Genomic DNA, 23544 nt, shown 5'->3' with positions numbered 1-23544 from the left:
AAACCCTCAATTTAATTTTACAAAATTAATAAAACTTACCATTGATGGCTATAGTCACTGGAAATGGCGGAGCTGCGATTATAGTCACTGGAAATGGTAGCTGAAAAGAGATGGGCTTCTTCACTGCTGCGTCGTCAAGTTGATTATCAAAATTACCAAAACTTGCTCCAAATTAATCCTCTTCAATGAAATGGGAAGTAGAAACAACAATGGAGGAGATGGGTGGGAAGTCAGTGCAAATGGAAAATAGAAAATGATGGCTAATTAATAGGAAGTCTCTGGAATTAAACTTCAACCGTTCCAAGTCATCTAACAACACTCCGGGTAAATTGATACGATACATGGGATTATTCATGGTTAATTGATAGTTGGGATTAATATAGGAAAATCGAAAATAAGTTGGATTATTTTGGGTAAATTTTCCTAGATTATTTATATTTTTTATCAAATGTATTCATAAATATTAAATCACATAAATTTGTTATGCATATCATACAGAAGCCAAGCACAAAACAAAAATTTAAAAACTAATATAAAAAAGAAAGTGTAAATAAAATATGAGTCCTATACAAAGAAATAAACAAGCATCCATTTCAAAGATTATGGACAAGAAAACCCGAGAAAAACTTAAAGATACACCTAGCAAGTCTTAGTTTGGGCTTTACCCAATTACAATTTGCAAGAGCTATATTTGTAAGATTATTTCTCGGTGAAATGATCTCAAAATAAAATTGTCCATATAATAATAATTGTATTAGTTGGGCTATTAAAACCCACTTATAGAGAACATCTCACGGTGAAACCACCTTACACAAGAATTTACGCAATAACATTCATCTCACGATAAGACGCTCTCAATACTCAATAAATAATCAATGTACTACTTCGATTCCTATAAGAAAGTTCAAATTTTTATCGATCTATCCCCCATAATTTGTTTCTTTCTTTTAAGTAATAGTATGATACTCAATTTTTTTATTCTTATCCACAAACTTACTGTATCTCTCTATTTCAACCAATCAATTTTACTATTGTTTAACTTTTTGTCTTAATTTCTAACTTGATTGATTAGGTACTTTCTCAAAAGGTCTCAAAGAGTAGCGTCTTTTAATTTCAAGTTGGGAGTTTTATCATCTGTTGTCGTGTTCCTTAAATTGCAAATATAGACATATGAAGAACTCAAAACAATAATTTCTAAACGAAAGCCCGAACAAAGCCCACAAGCTGATCTAGAAAGAACTAAAACTATACAATACCTACGCCTTAATCCCAAAAGATTGAGAACGTCTAATATACCAACACTACAGAGAAAAAAACATAGCTCGCACGAACAAAACCTTGCAGTTAGAACCGGAGCAAAGCTTTCACACATATTATTAAGCATATTGAATCTTCATATACACAGCTGTTACATTGCTCCAACAATACATTGCACAAATTCACCAGTTCCATAATTTGCAAACCACAACTCTAAAACAAAACAACTAGATTAAGAAATCACATTCCCAACTACAGTACTACATCAAACTTACTGTGACGCGGATTCTTCACCTGTTGGTGAATCAGGAGCATCGCCTTCATTACCACCCTTGACTTGCTTGAACGCCTTGGAGATTTCTTCGATTGGTACAAGTGGAACGTAGTTGAAAACCATATGCCCCTTACCTCGCATGTCTGACACCACTTTGTTGTACTTCTCGGACCAATGTGCGGCTGTGGGAACTGTCATCTCAGCCACAATGTGGAAGGGTGCTAATTCATCGAGCTTTGACCAGACTTTAACCGACTGTTTAAGAACAACCTCCTTTGATTCATTGGCTGCATATTGGGCTGCTGCTAATGGACCACCAACTTGGGCTTGATGAATGACCTCTTTAGCTAATTGGGCTGTTTGATCGATCACGGAATGAACTTTGGTTGCTACCTGCTTTGCCAATGGAGGGGCGTGCTCATCAAATTTGGCATGCGCCACACCAACCTGTAAACACAAGTAGTCGGTTCAGAATTTCGCAATTCCTTATTACGGTGAGCTTTGGCTTTGGCAATTTATGTCAAAGAAATGTCGAGTAAGATACATACACCCATCCACTAAATAAACACATCCAAGTTTAAAGGTCCAACAATAAACCGGGCTCTGATATCATGTCTGAAGTAAGAAATGGACATGCGCCATCCAGAGTAATCAAAAACCTACTTACAACCGTAAAAGAGGTTCACTACTGAAACCAATCAAGGCTCAAATATATAAAGTGCGTGGTGTACTCTCTCCTCTTTTCAAGCGTGGGGCGACTCAAATGTGAAAAATAACGGACACTTTGACAACAACAAAGAAGACGCTTCAAATGATAGGACCAGATCAGAACCTCAAATGAATCCAGTGTATGGTCATTGCACATATCTAGTGACACAAAACTATTACTTATTTGTAAAAGATGGATGCTCCATATTTTGGAGGGATAAAGAAAACAGTGTCTTTGCAATAAAAAAATCAATCCCCATGTATCATCCTTATCTCTGTGTAAGTCACGACTAGATCAACAATAATTTTTGGCTTCATATTAATCAATGGGTATGGAAGCATTATGAATGCACATAACCTGTAAACAAGCCCATCAATAATAATTGATTTTACTTTCTCGAATTTTAATAATTGCTACGGTTCCTGTAGCAACTTCTGTTGATCTTTTTGCTTATACTTCTTTATGTATAATGTAACACATAGTCAAGTGGAATCTTATTAGATTGATCTTAATGCATATTTTCATAATATTAACTTTCTAGAATTTTTTATCATATAAAATTTAAATATTAAAAATTAAAATTGTGCATTGGATAGCATAAAAAAATGTAGAAGCTATTAAAAACCAGAGGAAGTATATATTAGACCAAATACTCTATAAAATGGCAAATCATGGATACTCCATACTAGGCATAGTATGCATCCATTTATTACCTTAAGAAAATTAATGCACCATGGTACTACAAGACTACATAACCTGAAAATACAAGTTATTCTCAACTATTGAGTAGAATTGTGATGTAGGAATCAACTAACAGGTGGTTTGGTTATTGTTAATAAATGATAGTAATGCGAACGAGTTTTAGTTTCAAACTAAACTGAACTTATAGATTGTTGCAAGCATAATATAATCAATTTATGCTCATCTATTCATCACGTGAGGGAGAATTTGGCCCGGAGTCGAATTCTTTAAATTAAAAATCCTACTAATATTAATACAATTTTATGGAGCCGAATTTGTTAAATTAAAAATCCTACTAATAATTAATACTACTCATATGGATGACAATTCGAGTTGTTCAAGTATATAACATATTTTGGAGCCTCAACAACTCAAACAAAAGATTAAGCTGGGGTTGAAGCTCAGAATATATTGTATACACATCCCCTCCCACAAAAGCCTATTAGCTAGAAGTGTGAATACTGCAAAGGCCGTCCAATATCTAGCGCTATATATTCCACTTTAAATCGCTAGCTCTAATATCATGTAAAATAATCAACTCAACCAAAAGCTGATGGTTGAGGCCCAAGTATATTATATACTCTAAAATGAGTTAGGTTCTATACGCATGCAAAGATGAGCATTTAGCCGACCTTGTATTTGCCCATGTTTTAATGCAGCAAACGCCTAATTATTAGCTAAAATCAGCTTGCATCAACCAAAAATTGTTTTTATCAAAAAATACTTGAACAAAATCACTAAACATCAGTTCCAATCAACAAAATCAAACAGATAGATTTAACAAGGAAGAAATTCAAAATAATGAGTCATAATTCAGAAAAAATTCTGCTATTAAACTGATTTTCTCAAATGATTCCATAGTGCAATATTTTTATTTTTATTTTTATTTTTTTAAAAGGACCATAGTGCTTTATTATTATCCTATTAATTCAATGATTTTCTAATTAAAACTGAATTTCAATGAGAAAAACTGATATTTACCAATCTAAATTGTTTTGTTAACATCAAATTCAAAACATATTTTGTTAACATAAGAATATTATATTACCATGTAAAGAAAAACATTTCATAATCAAACTGATTTATATATCACCACAAACAAAACCCACCATCAGAAATCTAAGGATCGTCTAAACACAACCAAACAAAATAAAATAAAAGATATAACATGAATAAACTCAAATCAAAAGTTACCTGGTCATCAAGAAAAACGAGAAGATGATCGGGGACATGTTTGAATTTATTGTATACAGGGGTGACCACAGTAGTAACTGCACCTTCAACAGTTCCAACCGCTGATCTCAACGGCCCAGAATTTTGCTTAGCATAATCATACAGATTTGATAAACACATGATTGTGTTAACAGCAGCAACTCTTACAAAACCCAGATGCTTTAATTCTTGTTGCGTATCTCTTCTCGTTTCATCGTGATTGGTTTCCATCTATTACCAGAAAATTCAATAAAAATTGATGACAAAAAAAGAAATTAAAGAAAGGAATTAAAAGAAGATTAGAGATTGTACCTTGGCAATATCGAAAATTGTAGAAGTGGGAGCTTGAAAATGAAGGGAAAGTGAGAGAAAGGAGATGAATAAGAAATGTGAAGATGGGGATTCAATCTGATGGGTGTATATATTCTTGTACGGTGAATGAAGAGGCTAGAGAGATCTTTTTTATTCCTATGATGATCAATGGTGGAAAATGGATCTTGGATCCTTTATTAGAGGAATCTTTATACAATACCATACCGGTAGTGTGATCATAAAAAAAATATTTTTTCATCACAATTTACCATTACCATCTATTACCACAAGTTCAAATTACACTAATTTTTCATTACTATTCCTACCATATAACACCAATTACTAAACGGACCGTAAATTTACTCTATTTTTTTTATCACGAATAATAATTTTTTATTTTTATCTATATATTTAAATTTCTATTCATTTTGTTCATATATTTTGTTTACCTTTTTATAAATTACATTTTTCATTTATTTTCTCAATTTATATAAATTTTATAATAATAGCAAATACTTCTATTATAAGACAAATGGGGTAGAAACTGAGTAACATGTTCCATGAGTGATGAGACCATGACTACATGATATCATAAACAAGTAGATGATTCTAGAGAACTCTTTTAAAGTTGGAAGTATTAAGTTGGTATAGAAATGTTATCACCATTATATATTTTTTTGTTGTTATAGGCTTTTAACTTTTATTAACTATTAATATTAATATAAATATTTTAAAGGGTTTATATATAGAGGATTAAAATTGACTTTATGAAAAATCTAATACTCCTTCTGTTCTTTTTTGTTTTTCCACTTTACTTCTTACACTCATTTCAAAGCAAATTCTAAGCCTTCATATCTCATAGTACGCATCATAAAAATTGTAAAAGTTATATATTAAATTAATCTAACAAGATTTCACATGAATATATTTTATCTTCAATATATACTTTAAAAATCAAATCTAAATTTTTTCTAAACAAAAAAGAATGGAGGAAATAAGATATTGTTTAATTTTTTTTTCTAATTATTAATAATTATTGGGGAATTCTACATAAATAGCATCCAACTCTTATGAAATGTCAGTGATAGCATTTTTATAAGATTTTTTCACATAGTAGCATCCAATTTATGCACTATCTAACCATCATAGCATTTTCCGTTAAATTCTTGTCAATTTCCGTTTAATTTATCATTTTGTAAGATTTTTTCACATGGTAGCATCCATGCTCTCAAATGTTTAATTCACCATTTGAACGTTTAATTCACTGTTACATCTATTCTAGACCCTGAACTTTTATAATCCTAGTTAAGTACATATGTATTACTGCTTGAAATGCACCTTTTGATCTTTATAATGGCATCAATTTGAATGAAAACAAAATTGTTACAATATTTGAAGGTGTTGATGAATTAAACAGTGAATTAACGTCAGAATGGTGAATTAAATATTTGAGAGCATAAACTAGTTGCTATAGTGTGTAAAAATATTACAAAGTGGAGAATTAGAATGGATTTTTGACAAGAATTTAACGGAAAATGCTACGATAGTTAAATAATGCATAAATTGAATGCTACCATGCGGAAAAATCTTACAAAAATGTTATCACTAACGTTTTATTAAAGTTAAATGTTACCACATGGAATTTTCCATAATTATTAAATGTTGAATTTTGTTAATAATAGTTTTTATTGGAAGTATTTCTATATAAAAGAAGTATTATTGTACGAGATTTAGACTATCGATAAAAAATAGATTTGTTTATGACCTCCCATTTAATAATATTATCATTTGTTCTTTTATCAATCTTTCTTCAAAGTCTATGCTTCCCCTTATCTTTCATCATCGAACCATCCTCTAAAAGAATTAAAGCGGAGCATCTTACATACTTCTTCAGTTCTTTTTTTTGTCCACCTTCAAATTTTTCTAGTTTATGTGAGAAATTTAAATTTAATTTTTAAAATATATATTGAAGATAAAATATATTCACGTGGGATCTTATTAGTTTCATCTTAATGTAAAAAATTTTAATATATAATTATTGCAATTTTTATTATGCGTACTATGAGATATCGACACTCAAAATTTACATGAAATACGTAAAAAAGTATAGTGGATAAACAAAAAGAAACGGATAAAATACTTAATTTGATACTGTTTTTGAACATACTTCCTTCGATATAAATAGCTTAATAGCATTTATATAGAACAAACTTTTACTAATATATTACTTTTATTTTTAGTATTTTAAGTTAATATAAATAAATATTATGTGGTAGTAAATTAAAACAAATGATAGAATAATAAAAATAATGTGTTAAATACTACTCCCTCCGTTCCTTTTTGATCTTCCACAATACTATAACGGGTAGTTTCAAAAGTTCTTCCACTTTAGAATACTTTCTATTTTTAGAAAGTTTTTATCTCACTTTTACCCCTTAAAATCCCCCTTTTCTTTTAATGTACTCATTTTCTTTTATTTATAATTATTTTCTCTCTCATACTTCCAATACAATCATTACTTCACACTACTATTTAATTAAAATAATACCCACTACAACCTCATACTTCCAATACAATCATTACTTCCCACTATTATATAATTAAAATAATACTCACTACCACCAAAGATTCTCTTTTTCTTAATCTTTGTGAAATACCCAAATAGGAAGAACAAATAGCAACGGAGGGAGTATAATAAATATAGTTAAAATAATAATTTGTTAGAAATCGAATCAAAATAATAACAATAATGCTTTTCGTGCTTGTAAAAATTAATAACGATAAAAAGAATAGCCAAAAGATTTTTATTTTTATTATAGACAAAACTTTTTTCATTCTTTTTTCAATTATATTTCTCAGACTACTTGTGTCATTTAATTCCATAACTTTTTATAATAATTATTAAATTTGATACTCTCTCTGTTTCTATTTGTTTTTTCCTATTTACTTTTTGTGCAAATTCCAATACAAAGATAAAAGCCAAATAAATTGTGAGTTTTAATAAATTCTAAAAAGTTGATATTTAAAAAATTTATATTGAGACGAAACCATTAAGATCACAAATACATATTTTTTTTCCTAAAGATCGATGAAAAATCATAGTTAAAATTTGACACTAAATTTCGTAAACTGTATTTGAAAATAACATATGAAGTAATATTATATAATCTATAATATTTTTTTAAAAAAATATATACATCATCTTGATGAATATTGTTTAAAAATAATATTAAAAGTAAAAATATAACATTAAAAATTATTATAAAAATAAACATTTCTATTCTTTGTACCAAATATTCAAAAATCATCATGAATAAAAATTATATTATTTCTTCAATTTGAAATAAAAGACTATTTATATAAAGAAATAATTTTTTTTTAATAATTGGTACAAACTATAAAAGTATAAAATAATGATAACATATATAAATATAAGTAAATACTCTCTCCGTTTCTTTTTGTTCTTCCCGTTTATTTTTTGCACAGTTTTCAAAGCAAATTTTAAACCTCAATGTCTCTAAATGCACATAATAAAAAATTATTAAAAAAATACATAATAAAAAGTATACATTAAGACGAATCTAACGAAATCTCAGATGAATATATTTTATCTTCTAAATATGTGTTAAAAATATTAATCAAATTTCTCTATCCTTAAGATAGAATATTCTAAATGAAAAAAATATTAGAAAAATTTATTATTAGATACAATTTTAAAAGCTAATTTATGAATTAAAGCTTATTGCAAGTAATGTTATTGTTTAAAATTGTTTAAAACGAATCTTTATTAAACTGATTGAAACTAATTAATACTAAAATTAAGTCAGGTATCTAGGTTAAATCTTGTCGTCTTCGATTCTTATTGCCCTACTACAAAAAATCAATAACTATTATTTTCAAAAAACTTACTAATTAAACTAAATTTAACTATTATGCTTTCATTTTTAAAGGTGAAAAAAAATATTTGGAGGCACTTTAGATTTAGGGAAATTTCTTATACTTGTCCTACAAAACAAATGAGTGCCACTTTTCTACGAGCTGGATCCTTCTATTATTTAAAATTTAATAAAGGGTCTATTACTCAATTTAATAGTTAGAATTGCTTGATAAAAAAAAATAAGAAAAATTTTGAAATTTTATTTTTTATCCTAAAATAAGTGTTAAAATTTTAAAATGAATAATTTAAAAAAATAATAGAAAAAATTCTAATACCTTTCCTAACAGGCCTGGAAGGAAAATAATAAAAGGCAAAATAGCGGGCAAAATTTTGTGGTAGAGGATGCAAAGTTGCAAACCACAGATTTCCTGAATGGCTGAATGCCTGAATCCACACATTTGTCATTTCTTCACATGAGTAGCTCTTCAAAATATCTCGTTTCGCACTCTTCAAAGCAATGTATCCCTAAATTTAAATTTCTCAATATTTGAAGAAAATTAAAAAAATAATTTTTATACATTTGGATTAATAATAATTGCTATGAGCGAAATTTATTGGATATAATGATGATAATAGAATAATAATAGTAATAACATAAATAATGAAGTATTATTTTATTACTATAGAGATTAGAAGTATTTGACAACTACTCCAGATTCCTACAAACTACAAGAAATATTTACAAGAATTTAGAAAAATAAAATTTTTAGGTTGTAGATTTATTATTTCATTGAACAATAAATTGATGGAGAAAAAGTGAAGATCACAAATATTAAAATAATATTAGAAGTAAGTTAATAGAAAAAATATAAAAGCCACGACTAGTAAAGAAACATTTTTATAAAATTAGTGGAAAATATGAGAACTATAAGGAATATAAAAATGTAAAATTAAGTTTGTGAAAATTATGTAAGGACCACAATTATTATTAAAATATTATAATAAGTATAAACAATGTTATTTTTGTCTAAAATTTATGACATAAATAGAAACATTCTATATGAAAACAACAAATAAAACATCCTAAAATGACAAATAGAAATTTCTTTAAGGAACGATAAAAATAGCTTTTTCATTAACTTTTATTTTGCCTTTTGATTTTTTTGTTGAACAAACAGCTAAAAAGTGTGTTAGTAAACGTCTTTTAAACCAAAACAAAAAACTACTTGGAGTATCTATTTCTATTTTTCCATTGGCTATTGGCTTTTCATTCGAATTTTCTCTAACAACTAACATCCAACAATTAACTTTTACTAAACGCTCCAACAGTTAGTTTATCGACCAACATTTTCTACAAGTCACATCAACGAACAACTTCCAACCGACAACGATGTACCAAATAGACCCATATTAACGAAATACCATTTGAGTGTGTATATAACACTTAATGAGCTAAATATGTAATAAATATTGAGCAAATTGGGCCTCAATCTAATAAATAATCGACAACCAACAATTGACTTTGACCAAATATTTCTATAACCAACTTATCAATATCTCTAATTGGTCAAAGAAACAAACATACTTTGACTAAAAATTATAGCCAACAACCATTTATCAAACAAACTCATTAAAAATATCATTTGAGTGTGTATAGAACACTTAATAAGCTGAATCTGTAATAGACTTTGTGCTGCTAAGTGGCCTCAATCCAGAATTTCTAAATCTGCATTCGCCAAATTCCAATTACCCTTGCTGTAGAAGCTTTAAATGGAGATATCTAGTAAATCATTCACTTAGGACAAAAACAAGTTCAAATTCGGTTCAAAAAAAAATCAATCTAACACTCACCTTTGCATATATACAAAACCAACTACATTGTAATTTTTTTGTATTATAGCTTACATACTTCAATATTAATAGAATTTTAAAACGATGAGTGTCTAGACAGACCCAGGTTTAGATTCTTCCCGGAACACGAATGGATCCATGGTCTATCTTAAGGTATAGATTGATCCTATGAAGCCACTACTATTACAAACAATATCATATACTCATGTAGTTGAATCACATTCAACATTACATAGCAGACCATATCTCACAATGGAAGGATCAAGATTTATTAACTGCTCAGAAATCATAAAATGTATACACGCCAAATTTCATGTTAGCTTGAGGGCATGGTAGCTTGTAAGAGTAAAGTTTCATGGTGAACTATATCATCTGACTATTCGAAAACATAGCTCTGATAAATTTGAAAATTACAATTGTTTTAACAAGAGATTACATTGTTGAACTCGGGCAACTTCTTTTATAATCTAACTCATTACAATAGACATACTTTTAACGCAAACAAATCTCGTTCCTGTGAAGGATTATAGCTCGTACAGCTAAAAAATGAACAATAGACGACAGGCTTACCTCTCATAAGGATCCCCTCTATTCGAGTTTGATGATGGGTAAACAGCTGCAGCTATTCTCTGTTTCAGGTTGAACTTTTGGGCAATTAATGGTCGGACATCTTCCACACCAACCAAGCTCTCGAGAAATGGAAGTAACAATAGTAGTTCTTGATCTGAACGGTCATCGAACCAACTTTCTATGGGAATCCCATTGTCCACTTGAAACCCAAATGCCTACGGTATAATAGCTTTTTTAATAAACAGATATCTTTCGGTGACTCTCATTCAAGGAATAATATCTGGTCAAAAATAGAAGAGTCGGGATGGTTTAGAACAAATACCTGCGGGGAGTTGTCAATGATGATAACACGTGACAAATCACGACCAAGAATAGTCAAATCTTTCAAGTAGTTTCCATCCACATAAACGCATGATTCACGGTATACACGATGACGAAACACCCTCCTCTTTGGATCTAACACGTTGAGTAGCTGCTCAGCATAAATGCTTTGGCTTGCAGTAAATATAATTATCTCAAAAAGACTGGCTACCCTTTCCATGAAATCTAGAAGGTAGGGGCGGCATCGGACATATACTGTATGATCACTACAGTTGAAGTTTACGGTAAATGTGAAGTCTGCATCGTTACAAGGTTCTAAACTGGAGTGAACTAAGGTCTCTGCATAAAAGAGGTTTGCTTTTGGTTAGAGCAAGCATATAATGCTGTGAGGCTTTGGCTCACTGAACTATCATAAAACTTACATAACAAAATGACCTGTTATCTATGTTACTCGGACTCTTCATTTTGCTTCACGTACCCGTGTCCGATCCTTGATCCTCGGACATTGGTATGACACTTAAACACTTCAGTTTAGGTGTGGAATTGAATATTTAGATGTATCCGATACCTGGACACGTACCAGTATCCAACATGAGTACCCGAGTCCAAGTAACATAGCTTGTTATGTAACACATGATGCAATGTGACCTCAAGTCACAAGGTCAGAGCCATAGTTGGCTGGAGTTGAGATCTGTGACCTCAAGTCACAAGGTCAGAACTACACCATCCGAGTTTTGTAGCACATGATGCAATGTGTTTGTGTGTGTGTGTGTGCATTCTTTTTCCACCACTTTTATCCTTGCAAAACATACCATCGAGGTCCAATACAAGAGTAGTTGGTGGGCATCTCCGTGTTTGTTTAGGTAGCAGATGTCGGCGAAATGTTGGAACTACTGTTGACAATTCAGGTAAGTTCTTTATGAAGAAGTATGGATCAAAATCATCATATTCCTCGTATCTCTCCTCTTCCTCCACAGACGAATCGACCATCATGGAATCTTGTTCGTACTCATCTAAACATTCAAGCTTTGAGTTCTTCATAGCAAGATAGATTGCTGAGACTTCCGAAGACATGCAAACTTCTTTCGTATCTGCATTATCAGAATTCGTTTTTAAAATGCCATCTTTGCATATATTGTCGCACAAACGAATGTCAATGAATGAAAATTTTCCAACAAGCAATTCCGTAGGTGCTTTTACATTACACACAACTTTTGAGCTTAAGCTTTGATCGTTTATTATTCTAATGATTTAGTTTCTTTAATGTTTGGGAAATTCCACATGGTAGCATCTAGTTTTCATGAAACACCAGTGGTAGCACTGTTGTAAGATTTTTCCACACGGTAGCATCTAATTTATGCACTATCTAACTGTCATAGCATTTTCCGTTAAATTCTAGTTAATTTCGGTTTAATTCATCATTTTGTAAGATTTTTCCACATGGTAGCATTCAGTTTTTGCTCTCAAATGTTTAATTCACTATTTTAACGTTTAATTCACCGATTAATTTATCAAAACCCTTAAATGTTGTAACAATTTTATTTCATTCAAATTATTGGCATTATAAAGTTCAAAAGGTGCATTACAAACACTAATAAATAATTCAAAAGGCGCAATTTATAAGTTCAAAAGGTGAATTCCAAGCACTAATACGTATCTACTTAATTGTTACAACATTTAAGGGCGTTGATAAATTAATCGGTGAATTAAACGTTAAAATAGTGAATTAAACATTTGAGAGTAAAAACTGGATGCTACCATATAGAAAAATCTTACAAAATTATAAATTAAAAGGAAATTTATAAGAATTTAACGGAAAATGCTACGGTAGTTAGATAGGGAATAAACTAGATGCTACCATATGAAATTTCCCTTAATGTTTTAACATAGTTTTTGAGGTTAAGCATTACCATTTGAGCTTGGGAGGGAGTCTATCCTAGATGATTTGCCTCCCTCTTGCTCTCATGATCTTGTAAATATGTGGCCTTGAGGGCCTGAGAGGGGATCCACTGTAAGTGATTCGTTTCCTTCCTCTCTTGGGTTGTTTCTTTTACCAAAAAAAATGTTCAACACAAATGATATATCCACAACAAACTTTAAGAGATATAAGTGGTCTAGATAAACTTTTGAACAATACATAGCTATACAGAACAGAAGTACACTTAATATATTAGATAACACTATTCCTTCTATACATAAGAAAATTAATGTTCCTATTTTTTATAGCTTAACAGTAAGTTAATTAAAATTGCATCTAACAATTCAGAAGGGCTATATCCTAAGTTCTAGATTTTCCGCCCAAAAGAACTTCACACCCGCACAAACAAATGCAGCAGATGAGCGATAAAGTATGTTTCAAAGAACAAAAAAGACAACTTTATGAACATTCTCTTCCAGTAATCACCTATGAGCTACTGCAAACACATACTTAGGACTCACCTGCATCTGCATCTGGGATGCCTTCTCCTGCACCTTTTGACAAATGAAATGATGGTGAGAAGATAGTTCCAGAATTACAATGAGCAGTTTCCTCATTACGCTCCTGTGCAATACCATAAGACAAAATCAGTTGTATACTTGGATGGGTCAGCTAATACAGTAAATAATCCTTAAAGCCTTTACCAATGACACATGATTTCGCTAATCGCATCCTGAATAGCAAATCGAAAAAAGCGAATTATGGTCAGTTTTAGGCTATTTTTGAACCATTTTGAGCGAGTCGCGAATTTAATAAGAGAACTAACTAGCAAATTATATTTCACTGGCCTTTACCAAGAAAGAACATCATGTAAAAGTCATAAACAACAAATTTTTAGAAATTAGCAACTCTAGTTTAAACAGCATAGTATTCAGTTGCTGCTTTTTCAGTTCCCCAGCTACATTTGAATGTTCAGAATAAATACAAAAAACTACTTTAAGGTAGGTGACAGCCTTAGTTGTACATGCAACATAAACCACAGCAATAGAAAGAAAGTTGACATGGAACAAGGAGTATATGCAACTAAGACTATTAACAGCTGTGGAAGTGAGAACAATTACCTTCAGGACTATAGAAGCGTTAATAACTGCATCAGAATCCAAAGACACATTGGAAACATCATCTTGCAGCAAGTTGTACGTAGGGGTCAAGTTTGTGTCGGTAGAATTTACATCTCTCTTTGTTGCAGCCGTACCTGAAATCCAAATAGCCGTAAGATAAGATATGATTTCAATTGAATCTTACAAGGACAGGTGTGGTTTCATCACACTTAGTTGAACTCCAAACAAATACAAATTACATAGTAACTGTTGCAACAACTTTCAGAAAGTATTTCCAACATAGATCAATCTTATATCACAACCTCAAAAACTCAACACGAGATGATAAAAATATAGCTTGCTATATTCAGCAACTCAAAAATCATCAATTTACCTATCAATCTATCATACCTGCAACCGAGACTTCATGAAAACTTTAAAGAAAATGCTTTGGTGTTTCTTTGCACTAGAATTATTAAAGTAACTGAATAGCCTGACACGGGTGGGTTATCGGATACCCATTCCCCTCAATAAGTCAAAAACTATTTTCTTTAGGACCTTTATAGGTGCCCTAGTTGTCTAGTACTCTGGTTCATATGGGATAATTATTGATCTTCGCAAATTAACCATGTATCATAGTTCTCCAGTTCCTACAAATATGAAGTCTAACAATGGCGTCAAATTTCAAAGCATATTTGTAATTACTTCTTCCGTCTTCACCCCCAAAATCCTAAGCAATTGCTATACTATTATTTTTTTAACTATAAGAATAATTCCATAGCCCCCAAGTATGAGGTCAACTACAAGAACCAATACAAATCAATGAGTGACGTCATTTTTTACAATGCATCAAACCGTTCAAGTATTCAACACAATCTTACATTGTATCTGCATAAATTTAAAAAACTTAATTCCAATGATGGTCCACATTATTTTTCCTTGAGAAATGTCTATTATCTAATAGGATACCATGTACATTATAGAGTAAAAGATTATCAAGTCACTAAATCACTCGATTATTAATAAACCGCTAATGTCAATATACTCATGGAAAAATTTGTTTAAGATGTAGAGGAAGTAACCATATGGTACAGAGCTGGGATCATCAACAAAACCCAATCAACCATCAAAATCTCAAATTTCAGTCAGAAACACAAAATTCAGATGTTTCAAGGTTTATTAACATAAGGCAGCAAATGAGATGAAGAGACGCAAAAAATATTATTGTAATGAGGAAGAATATGAAATACCATTTCCATACTTAAATTAGTCCTTGATTTGGGTTCTCAACCTCTTTTCTTTCTTTTCTTTTTGAGCATGTCTTTCTGCCTTGTTACCGTTTTTCATTATTGCATGGTTGACTTTTCTACAACTAAAAGGGTATATGCACTTCAACATAACTCATATACCTAATGGATTAGTCCTTCCTATCAGATGCCTAGGCAGTGACCAAGAAAGGGTAGGGGTAATTTGGTCACTATGTCTATAACTATTAGCCATTTCTAGAATTATATATAAGTACTTGCTACCTTAACCCAACCAATGGATTATACATACAACTGAAGCATGTGGCATCCTTAAATGTAGTTTCACTCACTAACTTTTCATTTTGAGAAAATATGTTCTAATATTAGAAAGGCCATATCAGGGCAACCTAAGTGTTTTGTGTAGACAGTTGAGATCACAAGTTTGTACTTTTGTACAATCAAAGACACGGAAAAAATACATTGCCCTAAAGTGATGCCACTAAAGTAATACCCATCTGGGCTCTACATGATGTTCCCAAGTGACCCTTTGATTTCAAAGTTGTAGATGATGATGATGAAACCTCAACATGAAATCAGATAGATGGAAGATTCATATGAGACAAACAAACTTTGCATCTACTAAGTAGCAATTCCTTGCCACAAAGAACTTAACAATGAATCACTATGCATTAAAATCAATGTATCTTACCTTTAGATGATTTTCTAGCAGATGAAGTAATGAACTCTGCAGATTTCTTCTCGACAACCTGAACATTTTCAGATGTCCTCTTCTGAGATCTCAGTGTTCTAGTTGAAGGCTCTCGGGGGGAACTCCTTGAAGAAATTCTCTTCTTGGTCTGCATTGCCAAAGACAAGATGCTTTGGACTTATCATTCATCAAACTTTAGTCAAAACGCAATTGTGGAGTGACTGCAAAACCAAATATCTCATTTGAGAGTATGGGTCATGGTAAAACGAGCATGAAAACAGAAGAGGCAAAAATAAAAACATTACACAATTAACCTTCAACAAAGTTACATGTTTACGTACAAGAAAGAAACTACTATCTCTCTGAACATAGAATACATAGAAGAGTAGCCTAAGCAATTCTTATGTCCTAAGACTCTCATGCCTTTCAAATGAGATTTACAATGAGCCTTTCATTTATAAACAAGAAGCTGAACTACATTACTCTTAAAACACAGGCCAATTTGAATAAAAATCCAACCAAGATATGAAAACTACTTTACTTAACCAATATCTACACTGAAAACTAACCAACCAAGATAAACACATTACCAAATTGGCAAAAAAATACCACTCCTGTAGAACAATACAATAATGTCAAAGCTTACCTAAAATACTTGGATTTGCTATATGAACGAATAGATTTGTTCCATTGGTCGTTTACATAAATTCTTCTATTATAGCAATTTCGATTTTCTATCATCTCAACATATAAGTCTAATTCCTTCATATCATTTTCCACTCTTGTCTTTGAAATCATCTCCGATCTTCCCCACACTCTTTTTTAATCCCCGAGTTCCAACTTTCGATTTTCCCTATAATTTTGTTATCTCGTCTTTACACATGTCTAAACCATCATAAATAATTTTCTTTCAATTCCTCCTCAATATTTGTAACTCCTAAACTCTTTCTTTTATCATTGTTTCAAATCTATCCCTCAAAATATGTCCACTCATCCATTAAAACATTTGTATTTCCACTACTCCTATCTTCCTACAACACTTTCTAAAACCTAACATTTTGATCAATATAGTAATGCTGGTCTAATGGCCATACAATAAACTTGTCATTTAGCTTTTGGGACACACCTCGATCACATAATATACATGTAGTAATCGCTCTTCATTTTTGCCATCCACACAAATACCACTCTTATACTGAAGTAAAATTCAAAAAATAATAGTATTTGTTTTCATGATGAAAAACAATCTGCAGCATGCATTATTACCCAACTTACAAGCTCATAAAAGCTACCATTGGAGCTACCCAGATTACCAATCAATCGCACACCAATAAACAACTAAAATCTATTGGATTCAAATATTGCAAATTTTGCATCAAAAGTTGCAATTGCAAGATCTAAACAGTAAAAAAGTCACAATTCATTAAGAGCAACCCAGAAATGGAACAATGTTCATCTACATTTAAGTATGTAAGTTCCCTAATAAAAAAATTCCCATCTTTTTTTTTCAAAATCAAATCAAAATTTAGTTCATCCTAACCCTTTAAACTCATATACCCAAAACAAATAACAAAATCCACATTTAGTAATTGCGATAATAACCGCAGAAAGCAGTGTTGGCAACTTAGTTCCGAAAACAAAACCCTTTCCATCTTTGATTCAAGCATACAACTAAAACACCATCAACAAAACATGCAACAAATTTCCCAAAAATATCTAAACCCATAAAACTATTCTCAGTAACAATAAACCCCAGCAAAAACCCTAATTTTAGCAAGAATAATACTCCAAATGTGAGCTGAAATAAGCCAAATAAAACTTACCTGAACTCTTTTGAAGCTGCTCGGATCAACCTACAGAAAATAAGAAACCCACAAAAAAAAAAAACTTCTAAGGGTGATTTCTAGATAAACAGAAACAAAAACCCCAAATTAATTTACTCTCTTAATCAGGGAAGAATAGAGAAAAAAATTGTTTATGTATTTGTTTTTAAGTTTGGTTTTGAAGTGTTAAAGTTTACTGGTTTTCCCTCCAGTGATGAAAATAAAAAAGAGGGAAGATGAAAATGAAAATTTAAATTTAAATTTAAATTTTTTAAAAATAATTTTCAATAAAAAGATTCTGAAAATTGTATGGCGTATTTTTAGGTCTGAATTCAGAAGTGAGAGAAAATTATTGCAGAAGTGCAAAGTAGGGAAGATAAGTATTCAAGTATTTCTACTTGTATTTGTTTTTTTTCTTTTAATATTGAAAATATTTTGGGATTATTCTTACGCGTGTTAAAAGAGGTGTTATCCACGAACGATTTATTTACTGACACGTGTTATATTGTTTTTTGTTAAATCATGTGAATTAGGTGAGATGTCAAGCGACTCATTGAGCTTATAAAAAGTAAATATTATTACAACTTATGTTGAAATACATTAAACACCATCTTAATTGATTATTCTTTTTTGTCTAATTAAATTCTTGCAGTATTTTTTATTTTGGTTCGTCTTATTTAATTTGTATTATTTTTATTTTTAAATAATAATTTATCATTTTCTTATAATTACATTCATATATTTTAACTATCTTTTAATTTCATCTATACGATATATATTTTTTATCATCATTTATTACTACTTCTTAAAAATTATCCTTTGTCTCTTTAAAGCAAATCTAATAGAATAGATAATATATTTTAACTTATAAACTATAAATAAATTATAAATTATGAGTAATTAATAAATAGTATTAAAAAAACGGGTAGTAAGTTAGAAACAGAGAGAGCATCAAGCTTACAACAAATATTCATATGTTAGGTAAATGGCTATTGCTTGGTTTCAGTAGTTGAACATTAGTCAATTAGTCAGTTGTTTGAATCATTTGTAATGGAATTTTCTAATAAAATTTAGTTTTGGAGTAGTAGTTTAAAAGTTGATTAAAAAGCCAAAGACACCAGCAAAATTATTATATGTAGCTTTTTTTTATTATAATTTAGAAATTATTTACCAAATACTCCCTGAGCCTCTAAGAGACGGAATGCTTACTTTCAAAATACATCAAATTGAATTGAAAAAATTCGGTGTGAATAAATAAATTTTTATTGATTTTCATACAATAAAATTAATTTTTTATTAACATAAAGGTGTTTGCTTAAAATAATACCATTTTTGTTTATAGTAGGTTATTTGACCAAAACCAAAGGTAAATTGCTAATTAAACAAAAAACTTGGTATTATTTTAGAAAACCCTTAAGTTGGTAAATTAATTGATTTGCATTTTTTTTATAAAGGTATAAATATTAATTTGTAGTAGGTGGAAAAGACAAATAACAAGTAAAATTAAGAAATAAGTTAGAGAATAAAAGGGAAAATGAAGTTATGGAAGAGAATATGAGACTAAAAGTTGAAAGGAGAAACTCTTAACCTCAGTCAAGGATCACAAAATAAGATTTTAGTGAAAGTTTGTGTTGTGTTAATGTGCATGAACCAAATATGCAAGTATGTAATGAATGAGAATAATAAATAAATAATCAAGTTCGTCAATTTTGGGCTACATCCACCATCTAGCTTAGGATTATATTAATGTGTTTAAAGAAGAGATTACAAAACTTAAAGGAATTACAATAGAGTATTAGTGTGGGAAGAAAGGAGCTAAATAGTTAGTATTACATAAGCAAGAAGGTAGCTCTTAATGTGAGACTTTGGTGCACCAAATAACTAAGGTAATCCATGGGTATTTACAAGGGAAATAAATTAAAAGAGGGGCAACAGCTATGTGAGTGAACTACAGGCAACATATACAAGAAAAACAAAAGCAACCAGCAAGCTGCTGAGCTGCTGAGCTGCAGGCTGGCTTCTGCTAAATTATGCTTAATTCCTTTGCTTGTCTTTCTTTATCCATGTCCCACGATCTCCAATGTCCCTTATACTTTACTTAGGACTGAAAATTTGCACTTCACATCCTTTACATGTCAAGCTAATACTTCCAATAGTACAATGTACTATTTGATTCCTAACAAACCAATCATCAAGTGTGGTACATTGTCCTCTTCTATTTTACATTAACTAAAATAATTGATTACTTTAATCATGTTTTGATTACTTGATGAACATAAATCAATAATAATCCTAACAAAAGTGAATTGTGAAAACGGCTACAAATAACATGTCAAATCAATCGCTAGGTTAGTACACAATTGAAATGTTGTTATTATTAGATGCACCACTTATAAACAGACACGTTAGGAAAAATACTAGCATAGTGATACTTTTATTAGTAATATATCATATATATATATGCATCAAATTACATGTCACCCATCATCATTCATCAACGCTTTAAAAAAGAAAACAATACATAATTATTATCAATATTATAGCAATTAGCAACATACTATTATCGAAGCTCCTCAGACATATCACATATGACTTTTTGCGATGCTATTGCCTATTACTATAATGGATACAACTTCAAGCTCTGTTGAGCTAATCTAGCAGTTAATAATCCATCTTTCAAGCTATTCACTTAATGGTTCCTCTAAACATTTATGGATTGCTTAACAAAGTTAAGCTAGTTTCGAGTAAACACAGAGCAACTTAATGGTTTCTTCATTTCAAGTGAAAGTCTCAAGCGCTCAGAAAGATCCACAGGTTCAGATTCGGCTGGCAACCACTTGAATTGGTGAAGCATTCGGGCCAACCAAAGATGGACAGTGGCCAAGCCCAATGCTCTTCCTGGGCACACCCTACGCCCTGACCCAAATGGTGCAAGCCTTAAATCCGAGCCCATGATGGATACATCCTCCTCGATGAACCTAGCAGGCTTGAATGTCCATGGATCATTCCATATTGTTGGGTCATGGGTTATAGCCCACATGTTGACCATAGCAGTTGTCCCAGCTGGAATTTTAACCTTGCCGACATAGACATCATGGATCGCTAAGCGGGACCACGAAAGAAGTGGGCCCGGAGGGTGAAGCCTAAGGACCTCCTTGACTATGGCTTGAAGATATGGAAGGTTTTGGAGATCTGAATCAAGGACTTGCCTCTGGTTGTTCCCAATGCATGAGTCCAACTCTTCTTGAGCCTTTGCTTGGACATCTTGGTGTAGAACCATTCTTGCCATGGTCCACTCAAGAAGTGTGGCAACTGTGTCAGCCCCTCTAAAGATTGTTTCCTGTCCAAGTTTTATGCTCAATCATTAGAATATCCCACATGAGATCCCACAATATAATTATAGGCAAAAAAAGCTAATAGAAAGGGTAGCATTATACATTAGACAAGTGTATAGCTCAACCCCCAAAAGAAAATGACTACTCTTTTCTAGATGAAGCTTAAGATTTATAAATATTTAAATTATAAGGTACTATAGTATTAATGACTCAATAAATTATGTGTACTTCTTATTTACGTAAAATTACTGATAATGTTTGCTACCAAGGGTAATAAAAATAAAGTCTCGGTTATTAGAAAGAGTTGCATAGATCTAAACTCCAAAATTTGCTACGGTGAAAGACTGAGAATCACTTAATGACACTGGGGTAATCGAAATGTTGATTGTTTAAGATTGGTTTTGTTGAACGGGATCATATATATTTGGTTTAGTACTTGAAGAAGCCTTATATTTTCTTTCTTTGAGTACAAGAGAGCTGGTTTGATTCCAAGGAGGGGCAATATGTTATTACACCAAAAATTAGCCTCCAAATTGCAAGAAAGAATATGGAAGGATAAAAATGTTTTTTTTCTCCAAGAAAATAAAGAAACAAGTAGAGGCATGTGTATGAATAAGGATGATTGAACCTACAAAACAATTTTCTAGTCATGAGATCAAGATCAACAAGCTACAAACTATGAACTCCCCAGAAAAAAATCTTAATCCTAAATAAATTGAGAAAAGAGGTTACATAATGGACAAGAAAGCAAAAAATATTTGTCCAAAGATATGGGGTTAGGAGTAAAGTATCAACGAAAGATATTACTCGGACAAAAATATCATGAAAAACATGAAAACAAATGGACACAGGACACCTGTACCGTATTTTTAGACAGAATGGGACACAAATGCCAAATCAAAAGAAAAAGGGATCAAAAGAATACAAACTTTATCACCAAAAAACAAAAAAAAAAAAAAAAAAAAAAAAAAAGCATAACTATCAAACTTTAGATCACCTCATTATTATACTTGTAGTATGTGTTGCATTTCATCTTTAGATTTAGCATTTTCTATCGATTCTATAGAGTTCTGATAAAGAAGTCTCAGATATGTTCAAAATTTATTGCCTACCGTTTTAACATAATCTCATTTTACACATCAAAGAGAAAGTTTTTTGATTTAGTGAAGAAGATTTATAGTAACAAAGGAGGATAATATTATAATATTAAGTTTGTTGGAGCTTCTTACCCATAAGACAGCCACCATATCAGAATGACTAAGTTGTTCTTCATTGGGCAAAGATAGCAACACACTTAGGAAATCATTTCTCTTCTTAAGGTCTAAATCCTTTTTCCTAACTTCAATGATCTGCCCTACAAGTTTGTTAACCCGGCAAGCTAACTTATGGCATCTCCTTTTTACTCCATTAAAGTCTAATAGACCTAAGGGGAAATAATCCTCTAAATTGAACTCAGAAATTAACTCATAACCTTCCCTAACCATCGGCCCTAACTCTTCCCCTTCACTACCCAAATTATTTCCAAAGACACTTTCCAACATATTCTTCAAAGAAACATCCTGTAATATTCCTCTCAACTCAACAGCTCCTCTACCCTTCATCTCATTCACTACATTTTCTGACATTGCATCTGCGAGGCATTGTCGAACTCCCTCAAGGCTGGATATTCTCCTAGGGGAGAACATGTAACTTGCTGAAATCCTCCTCAAGTGGCGCCAGTAAGTGCCATGAGGAGCAAATCCTATGGCTCGTTCAAACATCAGCAAACGAGCTGATGCCTTGATGGGACGGTCTGAGAATGAAGGTGAAGATAGGATTTCCTTGGCAGTTTCTGGGTCACTACTAATGATCACGGGTGTGGTACCTAAACTCAATGCCATGAGCCCAGTGCAGCCAAAGGAAGCTGCTATGGTGGCCAGTTTACGATGAGCCAAAGAGCCCATTTGCGGCAGTGTCCCTAACAAGGGCCAGCCTGATGGGCCCCTTAGTTTAGGGGCACCATTTAGGTTGTAGTTTCGCCATGCAAAGCCTCCAGGAACCAGCCAAAAGTGCAGAAGTAAATAGAGTGAGAAAGCCAAAAAGAGAGCAAAGAAGGTTTGCTGGGTGGTTCCAGGACAAAATGGTAGCTGAAAAAGACAGGCCAACATCGAGTTCATAATTTGGAACATTGAGAAAACACAATGGCAGGCTAGTTCAGACTAAAGTCTCAAAGCTAATAGAACTGTCTGGAGTTGAAACTTTTGTGAGGATATCTAGTTAGAGGACGTATATATAGAAAAACTAGATAG

At 31.5% G+C, this 23544-nt stretch overlaps 2 protein-coding genes across 2 annotated transcripts; both read right to left on the bottom strand.

Annotated features, from left to right (window-relative positions):
• Positions 1-1344: 1344 nt before the first annotated feature.
• LOC130808546 (uncharacterized) lies at positions 1345-18254 on the bottom strand. Its single transcript, XM_057674007.1, has 11 exons — positions 17922-18254; positions 16099-16275; positions 14164-14297; positions 13564-13666; positions 11937-12215; positions 11126-11463; positions 10804-11018; positions 8718-8826; positions 4506-4640; positions 4176-4424; positions 1345-1978 (listed from the first exon to the last, which is right to left on the bottom strand). The coding sequence occupies exons 2-11, from the start codon at positions 16250-16252 to the stop codon at positions 1529-1531; spliced, it is 2166 nt and encodes a 721-aa protein (XP_057529990.1). The 5' UTR covers positions 16253-16275; positions 17922-18254; the 3' UTR covers positions 1345-1528.
• Positions 18255-20361: 2107 nt separating this feature from the next.
• Positions 20362-23484, bottom strand: LOC130809242 (cytochrome P450 78A4-like). Its single transcript, XM_057674929.1, has 2 exons — positions 22486-23484; positions 20362-21261 (listed from the first exon to the last, which is right to left on the bottom strand). Exons 1-2 carry the CDS (start codon positions 23422-23424, stop codon positions 20656-20658), a joined length of 1545 nt encoding a protein of 514 aa, XP_057530912.1. The 5' UTR covers positions 23425-23484; the 3' UTR covers positions 20362-20655.
• Positions 23485-23544: the final 60 nt, after the last annotated feature.

The sequence above is a fragment of the Amaranthus tricolor genome, chromosome 3 (genome assembly GCF_026212465.1).
Source record: "Amaranthus tricolor cultivar Red isolate AtriRed21 chromosome 3, ASM2621246v1, whole genome shotgun sequence".
Lineage (NCBI taxonomy): Eukaryota > Viridiplantae > Streptophyta > Magnoliopsida > Caryophyllales > Amaranthaceae > Amaranthus > Amaranthus tricolor.
This window is presented reverse-complemented; position numbering and strand designations above follow the sequence as displayed.

Coding starts and splice junctions, on each gene's coding strand:
- LOC130809242 (XM_057674929.1), bottom strand. CDS start 23,424: ATGTTCCAAATTATGAACTCGATGTTGGCCTGTCTTTTTCAGCTACCA. Junction 21,262..22,485: donor ATATGGTGGCTGTCTTATGG/GTAAGAAGCTCC, acceptor AAACTTGGACAG/GAAACAATCTTTAGAGGGGC.
- LOC130808546 (XM_057674007.1), bottom strand. CDS start 16,252: ATGCAGACCAAGAAGAGAATTTCTTCAAGGAGTTCCCCCCGAGAGCCT. Junction 12,216..13,563: donor CATCCCAGATGCAGATGCAG/GTGAGTCCTAAG, acceptor CTGATAATGCAG/ATACGAAAGAAGTTTGCATG. Junction 4,425..4,505: donor CAATTTTCGATATTGCCAAG/GTACAATCTCTA, acceptor TTCTGGTAATAG/ATGGAAACCAATCACGATGA.